This window comes from Salvia splendens, chromosome 17, assembly GCF_004379255.2.
Source record: "Salvia splendens isolate huo1 chromosome 17, SspV2, whole genome shotgun sequence".
Lineage (NCBI taxonomy): Eukaryota > Viridiplantae > Streptophyta > Magnoliopsida > Lamiales > Lamiaceae > Salvia > Salvia splendens.
Genome location: NC_056048.1, coordinates 6,334,003 through 6,343,163, shown reverse-complemented (window position 1 = coordinate 6,343,163; position 9,161 = coordinate 6,334,003). Strand labels below are relative to the sequence as shown.

General features: G+C 35.0%; 1 protein-coding gene across 2 annotated transcripts; it reads left to right on the top strand.

The window, feature by feature from the left end:
- The first annotated feature begins 1,710 nt into the window (after window positions 1-1,710).
- LOC121773542 (probable starch synthase 4, chloroplastic/amyloplastic) lies at window positions 1,711-9,044 on the top strand. 2 transcript variants are annotated; one of them, XM_042170419.1, is made up of 19 exons: window positions 1,711-1,870; window positions 2,208-2,255; window positions 2,348-2,433; window positions 2,536-2,664; window positions 3,019-3,223; window positions 4,157-4,291; window positions 5,069-5,173; window positions 5,295-5,393; window positions 5,677-5,806; window positions 6,003-6,053; window positions 6,166-6,276; window positions 6,533-6,642; window positions 6,851-7,019; window positions 7,149-7,232; window positions 7,482-7,553; window positions 8,177-8,290; window positions 8,366-8,427; window positions 8,509-8,605; window positions 8,694-9,044. In XM_042170419.1, exons 1-19 carry the CDS (start codon window positions 1,767-1,769, stop codon window positions 8,811-8,813), a joined length of 2,031 nt encoding a protein of 676 aa, XP_042026353.1. In that variant the 5' UTR covers window positions 1,711-1,766; the 3' UTR covers window positions 8,814-9,044. The 2 variants fall into 2 exon arrangements, with proteins under 2 accessions (XP_042026353.1, XP_042026354.1); XM_042170420.1 differs by lacking the exon at window positions 5,069-5,173.
- Window positions 9,045-9,161: the final 117 nt, after the last annotated feature.

The window sequence follows — 9,161 nt, the reverse complement described above, 5'->3', positions numbered from 1 at the left end:
CTCCCTTTTCATCATCTAAGCTCAAGTCAACCACCACCATCGTCCTGCGCTGCGACAACCTTGGCCCTCTCTCCTTTTCCCCCCTCTTAAACTATCCTCATCACTGATCCCACTCAACCCAATTAACTTTTAAATAAAATATTCATTTTTTCTTTCATCCACCTATACAACCCCCAACTTACTAAACGTTTACTCCATCAATGACCCAACTCAACCTCATTAAATATTTTCCTTTTCATATATTTTTAATTAATATAAATTTTACTACTTTATTCAAATATATTAAAAAATTCATATAAAAGTTATATCAATTAATTGTAATAAAAATTATTACACATTCATATATTTGAAGTACAACATTATAAAATACACAAATAAAAGAATTATATATTTATTATTGTAATATAAATATATGTTCAAATTTATTTCAATACCAAAAAATATATAAACATCATGAAATAAATTAAATAATAAAATAAAGGGATATTTGCCCCTAATATCATGAAACTTTTAAAATGTTGAGTTTTTCCCATGAACTTTGAAATTAGCAAATAATATCACTAACTTTACCCTAAGTTTATTATTTCCCACCAATGAAAAAATTCCGGCAAATAATATCATTTTTTTCATAATTTTTCAACAACCACTCCGAGAGTTTCAAGATTTTTCAATCTTTGAGCATAGTTTTTCTTGGAGCATACCCTCCAAATTTGTTCTTCAATCTATTAATATAGCCGAAATTTTTTCATTGGTGAAAAATAACAAACTCAATGTAAAGTTCGTGATATTATTTGCCAATTTCAAAGTTCGTGGGAAAAACCTAACTTTTTGAAAGTTACGTGATATTAGGTGTCAATATATCTAAAATAAATTAATAATTAAAAGTAAAAAAAAATACTTCAATATTGCATCAGAAATAGCCATGTGTACTTGCCCTCCCTCGGTCGGCAGGGTGACACGGGAAGTGGAGTTGGGGTTGGGTTTATTTAGTCCATAATTATATTTATTTACTTCTATTTTGTGACCCTCCCTCCATATTCACCGATGGAGGTGGTCTTAGTTTCTTCGTCTTCTTCTTCCGCTTATGTGACCCCTGGTCTCTCTTTGCGGTGGCGACTGTGTGGGCTTTTTCTTGAGGTAGATGAAAATAGGGGGAAAGTTGCGTACGAGAGAGCTTTTTTTTTATTTCTAGACATGGATGAGACGAGTTTTTACTAAATATGCAGAACAATTACATCACTCAAAAAATAATGTAGTTAGGGTTACTCGAATGGTGAAAATGGAAGACTTGCTTCTAGATTGTTTTGAGTTGAGTTTGATTTTTGAATCTCATTCATAATAGTGTTTCTCAAAGTTATATTATTGATGCTCCAACGAGAAATTTATCTGAATTTGATTAATTAATATTTGAATTAATTAATTAATTTTTTAATGTTTAGTTAGTTAACTACTTAAGATTAATTATTTTAATTAAATTTAGTTTGTTTAGTAACATGGATAAATATATTTATCAATTTAATTTAATTTAATTTAATTTAATTTAATTTAATTTAATTTTATCTGCTACACATTTTGCTAAAATTATCATAAAATTATCTTGGACTTAATTTAGTAAACAAACATCAATATAAAATTCAAATTTAATATAATTATAATAAAAATATATGACTAGTGTCAAGCATCTATACCGAAAAGGTGAATTATCTTCTTCATGAGTGTATCCAAAACTCACAATTTATACAGGTTCTCAATAGGGTACTCCAATTATGGAGATTCTCGTCACTACTTCGACCCCAAGATTTCCATTTCCCCCACACATCAGTAAAACACACCGAAAATGCTCTATGCCTCAAATCCTCAATTGCTCAAGGTACCAATTGTAGTAATATTTCGCTAAATACACATGCTTCCGTCTATTTCATATCCATTCTCAACTGAATTGTGATTACATTACATCGTGAATTCATAATTTTGGCTGCAATTTGTTACTCATCGCTTCCTTGCTGATAAAATGCGGTCTCATATCTGTACTATCCTTCGGATTGTGGTATCTCTACTGACAGCTTGTTGAAGCTCTAACATGCCACATACTGTTGGTTTTTGTATCGATTTCTTGTGTAATTCGCTTGTAGAATGTTGTCACTTAGATAGAAATTTCTAAGATTTCGATTGTGGATCAGCTTAGAACTACTGTAATACTGTATCAGGAACACCGGAGAGAGCAACGGCTTGTCTAAAGCTCCTATCTCGAGGGAGTAAGTGCTTTGTGCTAGATTATATGTAGAGATAACTTTTTTTTTCCTGAATTTTTTTAGTCACCAAACTATTCATTCCTTTTAACAATTAGGTTGGGAAGCCTTGATGTCGATGATGATGGAAAGGAGGAGAGGAAGAGGAATGACATTTGGCAGCTGTTTGAAGAAGCTCAACAGAGTATGTTTGGTCTACTTTCTCGTGTATATGTGTCACATTGTCTTTGCCCAATGGGAATCTAATCTAGCTGGCAATATGTTGTGCCCGATGATTATCGTTCAGATATCATGTACTTGAACAAACAGCGTCTCCTGGCCATGGAAGAGCTCGGGAGGGTAAAGAACGAAAGGAACTCATTGCTTCAGAGGATAGAGCAATTGGAGATGCAAAATCAGGCAACTGCTAGAAAAGGTTCCCACACTACTAATGCATGCAGTTCTCACTTCACTGCAATGCTTAATCTTATTCTCAGTATTTCAGTAATTGCAATATCAAGTGGCAGGTGTAGGCAATTTTCAGAGTTTTACCTTGTGTTGGACAGTGACAACTACTAGTTTTTAGTCAAATATTCAAAATGGGGTTGGTCTTCTAGTGAAGCAGCATGGATGCATATTAATCAGAAGAGTATGCTATAATATGGACAGAATATCTTTAATTCTTTATGCATTAGGACTGCTTAATTTTGTGCTATTCATAATTAATTTCTTAGAAGGAGAGAGGAAATGCTACCAGGCTAATCTAATGTTGCATTGCACAATAAAACAGATAAGCTTACGATCTGCTCAGAATTGCTTCTCAGAATAGATGCTTTAGTCCTCAATGGAGTGATTGGCAGTACAGAGGCATCTGATTTAAGAGGACTAGTGATTGACTCAAGGGTTGGTTTGGCTGATGATATACATGACATTATTCTCAAGAACGATGCTGAATTTCTGGCTGAGCTGCGTCGTTTTTCAAAGACGACCAAAGGGTAAAGGATCATCACTTTCGCTGCAGTTACTCAGCTAGGTCCCTCATCATTTTTAATATGAATGTTCAAAATGTAATACTACGATGGAACAACTTATACTTCATACTCCCTCCGTCCGCGAATAGGAGTCCCGGTTAATTTTTACTATTAATGGTATTAGGGTCCCACATTCCACTAACTCATTACACTCACATTTCATTTAAAACTAATATATGCAAGTGACCCATATACCTCTAACTTTTTTTCACCCATTTTCTTAACATTTCTTAAAACTCGTGCCGGAAAAAATGGGACTCCTATTCGCGTACGGAGGGAGTACTAAGAAAGCAGTTACTCTGGTGTCTTCTTGGGTGACATCTTTTTTTTGCTAAATGCAAGTCCAATCGATTTAAGTCACCACCAATGAAATTTATAAAAATCAAAACTAGAAGTTCTTTGATGCTATAGTTCATTGTAAAGCATGTAATCTATGAAATAAAATTCATATACTTAGGAAATTTTGATACATAGACCATAGTTATGCCTGAAATCATATTCAAAGGAAAATTTTGATATAACTAGTTTCTTATGTCATTTTGAATTGCAGTGGGGATGAGCTCTCACTGTATTCTATAGACGTGACGACATATTACACTGTTACAACAGAAGCATCGCAATTTACATACACTGTTGATATTTCATAGTTCTAAAACCCAATGGAATTATGTACTATGCCTGTGTGGAAGAGTCTTGACCTCGATATTTCTCTGAATATCCTGTTATTTAGATCCCCTCTCCCCTTTTCCCTTTTTGTTGTGCTTGCTTGTATAATGTTGTACTTAGGTTTCAGTTTCCTAGTGTCTTGCTTTCTGCCCGAACAGATTTTATTCTAATAATCATGATTCTCTTCTCTTTTCTTGAAGTTATAATTTCTTTTTTCCATTTGTGTTTCAGGAATGGGTTCCACATAATACATATTTGTACAGAAATGTCACCTGTGGTTTCTGTTGGATCTTTGGCACCATACATCACTGGCTTATCTTGTGCTCTACAAAGGAAGGGAAATCTTGTTGAGGTTATTTTGCCCAAGTAATCATGAATATTCTAGTTTGCCTTGGTTTATTATGATCTTTTTGTCTTGTTGGGGGGTAGAGTCTGAAACCTAGTTACTCCTCCAGTACATCATCATTCTTTTGGGTTGCGTCCAAGAAGTTCTTTTGGGAACAATATTGAGATAATGTAGTTCTACTTTAAGAGATTTGTAAGAATGGGGCACTGCTAGTGGTCAAATGTTGAACAAGTACGGCTCGTAACTCATGCAAACAAAAAATCAGTTAATTCTTTTAAAAAATATCGCTGCAAACAAAAACAAGTCAGAATTTCAAAGAGATATTATAGCTAATTAGCTAGAGATAGTTATCAATTTAGACGTAGTTTTCATGGCTGAAAGAAACATTGATAATTCGATAATTATCATACAATCTTAAGTTATCAAGGCCACAAAATAATTGAACCTAGGGAAGCCCAAAGGTCGGACATATATGGACACCTATTTGCAATTTCAGCTGTTCAGGTGTTGTCTTCACTTCCAGTGGTAGTAAGCGCTTTCTTGATCACTGTATTACAAAAAATGCAGCTGTTTTGAAACTTCAAGCCCATGTTTTCTGTTTTTTTCTATAAAAAATGTGTACTCAACTTTAACATTTCCATGAAAGTGTACTCGAGTCTGTTGGCTTCACAATGAATCACACCTTTGTTAACATTTCTTAAACAATAACTTTCTAGTAGTTAGGTACGGAGTATGTTATATATGGAGTGATTCTGTCATTTCTTGACTCTGAGTTGCTGGGATAAATTCTGAAATAGGTATGCCTGCTTGAACCTGGATGAAGTTAACGGCTTACGAGAAGTTGAAGCAGAATTCTACTCATATTTTAACGGTCAATTGCATGGAAACAAGATCTGGACTGGGTGAGCATACTCTCGCACTCTGTTATGCATATTATGCTGACAGTGAATAGGAACCTATGACTGTTAAAAGATTCCACAGATTCTTCTTCTTTTTCTTATGCTTTGAATGTTTTGTACACAGGGTTGTTTATGGCATTGGAGTTACCTTCATTGAGCCCGTCTATTATTCATCATTTTTTAGCCACGATAAAGTATATGGTTACTCAAATGACTTTGAGAGGTTGGTGGAATTTGACCTCCTCTTTTATTACCTTCACAATGCTTATAATGTTTCAACTAACTTCTAATTCCTAGAAAGTCAAGTTTCAACTAACTTTTTTATCAAGCTGAGCTCTGAGTGTCTCACGAGCTAACTCAACTTACTTTACAACCCTTGTAAGTTGTAAGCTTGGTTTCTGGTTACAACTTGGTGTAATTTTAGTTGTTTGTTAGTTAACTAAATGCTCAACGGCCGTATGTCCGTTAGGTTCTTAACTCCAAATCACGCTATCTTTTGTTGTCAGATTCACCTATTTCTCTCGTGCTTCACTGGACTATCTAGTTAAATTGGGAAAGCGGCCTGATGTGCTTCATGTACACAATTGGCAAACCTCTCTTGTTGGCCCTCTTTTCTGGGATGTTTTTGTCAATCAGGTATGTTTCTGAACAATCCGAGTCTTCTGCAACATATACCGAACAAACTAAATGCATTGTGCCAGGATAAGATCTTAAGATTTAGGTCCTCAACTCCCTTATTTCTGTTATGTTGCCTGGGTTTCTTACACTGCCTCAATTATTTTGTTTCTGATGTATCACTTGATTTGATAATATAAGTATTATTCATTTACAGGGTTTTGAAAGTACTAGGATAGTATTGACGTGCCAAGGTTTTGATTCCCAGGTAAGCATCACCTATATTGTTTGGATTCTTAACCTTACTAGTTTGCAGGTTTTAACCTCTCAATATAATATTGGGGATATGATCAATTTTAGGTTTAAATTATTATTTGCAGTCCCTTGAACAACCTGAAAAGTTGGCACTGTGTGGGCTCGATCCTTCTACATTGCTTCGGCCTGATCGCCTGCAAGATAACAACAAGTCTCATCTTGTGAACGTATTAAAGGTGACTTTTATGCCCTTTATTGATTATTGTCTGATGTCCTTTTCTTATCATGATTCTTTAATATAATGGACTGTAAATGCATAATTACATATGGTATCAGGAATAAACAAATTAAATTGATTAGCTATAGATAAGAACTTTTGATACCACTCCGCTAGGTAATAGTATTATTTTTAGATATGATTTCATCCTGTTTCATCTTTGTGCACATCCTCCCTTTATCTTTCTTCTAATTCTTCTCTTATGTCATATGCAGGGTGGAGTTGTTTACTCTAATAAAGTGATAATAATGTCGTCTGTTCATACAAAAGGCCATATTATTAGTGCGTTGGGACATGGATTGGAACCCACCTTGGCCTTACAAAAGTATGTATTGCTTTTTAAAAATTATGAACAATTAGTTCCTACATTTAAAACTTTACAACATTACTTCCCAAATCGTCATTATGCTTCCTATCCTGTCCATTTTCATAGATCATAACTGAGTAAAATTTGACTGGTGCAAGTCTTCACAAGCTCCTGTGTGTGTGTTCTCAATCATAATCTCGGAGTTATCTTCTGGGTTTGGCTGCAGGGAAAAGTTGGTTATTTCTCCTTCTGGATTTGATAAAATGACTTGGGATCCTTCGCGTGATAATTTTCTTCCACAACACTACAGTGCAGATGATATGGAGGGGAAATTGATCTGCAAATTTGCATTGCAACGGCATCTGGGTTTAGAAGAAGGAGCATCTAACATACTCGTAAGTTTCAGCCTCTGTGGAATTGAAGTGCAAGTGGAACTCCATGAACTAGCCCTCGTTGTGATTCTTACTTCTTCTACAGTACATTTATGGCAATAATGTGGCAATCTAAAATTTGCAAATTTTCAGGTTGGATGCATTTACATAGGCATGTCAGAGGACTTTGACAAGCTGAAAAAACTTTGTTGGATGGCTTCCAGCAAGGGAGTTCAGGTACTTTCTCTAGATTTTGGATAATTTTATCTTAATAAGACTGAATGAGATGTATACTTGTTGTATTAGCTTATGCCTTATGACCATATTTTGTAGATCTGCTTAAGGTAATTAAGCTTGCACTCCCTTAACAAATGTTATCACTTATCAGATACCGTTTGGCCAGCAATGTTTCCAACTACAATTGTCACTGACTCACTTGACCTTGATTGTTCCATATGTCTTATTCTTGGATGTCATTATCTGCAGTTCGTTTTCATGAGATATGGCCAAATACCCGGTATGACGACGTCATTTGAGATTTTTCAGGCTGAGGTGAAGGTAGATTCTTGGGTTACCCAAATGCGACTACTTGTCTATTGGTTCTGTACATTTTTTTTGCATTCCCGCTTCCATACCAATATGATATTTTAATGCACTTATTTACTGGTGTTATTTCAATGACTACAGATACAGTGTAACCTCTGTTCACTATCAGTGTCAGATGCATATTTTATCCAATCAATTCCATCTTCCACCATTGTTGATATTCGAAGCAACAAATTTTAGTTGGTATCCTGGATATTGTGTTCCTTTTTATTAATGAAAGCAAATGCATTATGTTTGAATCTTCATTCGATTTAGTTACTTAAGTGATAATTCCCGATGCCCATATAGAAGGTTATGTCGTCCCATTATAGCTGAACTGAATCAAGTTTTTGATTGTTGGCTCTTTAGCTCTCCCGAGAAAAGGCTATGTTAAACCCTTAATCCCAATGAGTCTCGCTTTCAAGTATTTACTCTATGGTGCCTCCACTTTGGCAGATTATAATATCTATAGTTGATGTCTTCCTTTGTAACTATGACACGTTGTCATTCTTTGAACTTCATTCACCATCTTTCCATGAATATAACTTCCAGTCTACCTATGTGAAATCAATACCCAACACTACTCGTTTTTGCAGGATAAAAATGTGAGGTTCATTGATGAATATGATGAGGGACTATCACATTTGATCATATCAGGATCCGACATAATGCTTTGCCCATCTCTTGACGATCATCTGCTTCAAGTGCCCGTAAGTGAATGTTTCATACTTGTAAAAACGTTACCCGCAATGTCTAAAACTCATCTCCCATCTCCAATCCAATAGCTGAAGGCCATAAAATATGGAACGGCTCCTATACCTGTAAACTTCCCTGACAGCATATTCAGGTGATGAGTTGATGCGTTACTGGTTAGATATACACTTGTTATGATGCGAAAATCTCACATTTGTGGAATAATCTTTCGCAGGGACTTTGGAAATGATAGTAGCGAAAGAAGTAGATTCGCACAGTATATCAACTCTGCGTTTGGGAATATGTCTCTTGGCCAAGCGTTAGATGAAATTGTTTGTATCTTTCTGTGAAATGGTTCATTCATGTCGATAGAGGATATATATCTTGATTCTTGACTCAAGTGTTGTTGTGTATCTGCAGAAGTACAATCCATTAGAGTGGAATAGAAGGATAAAAGATGGTATGATGAAGGATTTTTCGTGGGAGTCGGAATGCACGGAAGTGCATATTTCTGCATACGAAGTAGTGAAGAAGTTATAACAGACGGTAGAGGCAGCAAAACAGTTTTTAGAGCTGTGTAGATATGAAGGAGGAAAAAGAAGAGGATTTTCAGATGATTTGTTTCTCTCATTCGATCCATCTCCTCTGGTCTGTGTAGCCCAGTTTTCCACTTCAACAGAATTCAAGCTCTCTGCATTTTCTTTAGACAAAAAAAAGCAAGATTTTACTTTTCTCAATAAAAAGAACTTGTCTTAATTCTTGCGCACCAAAGCTCTCCCCTAAACATTATTAGAATTTATTAGTAAGTTTTATTTAAAGTAAATGAATTAATTAACATAAATTAGTTTGTAATACTATGCTTTGAAGTTTCAGTTTTTTCTCTATAGT

Bases quoted from the DNA above. Each gene is read 5' to 3' on its own strand.
- LOC121773542 (XM_042170419.1), top strand. From the start codon at position 1,767: ATGGAGATTCTCGTCACTACTTCGACCCCAAGATTTCCATTTCCCCCA. The intron at 2,665-3,018 runs GTTCCCACACTA...ACAATAAAACAG, and splicing joins TCAGGCAACTGCTAGAAAAG to ATAAGCTTACGATCTGCTCA. The intron at 5,174-5,294 runs GTGAGCATACTC...TTTTGTACACAG, and splicing joins GGAAACAAGATCTGGACTGG to GGTTGTTTATGGCATTGGAG.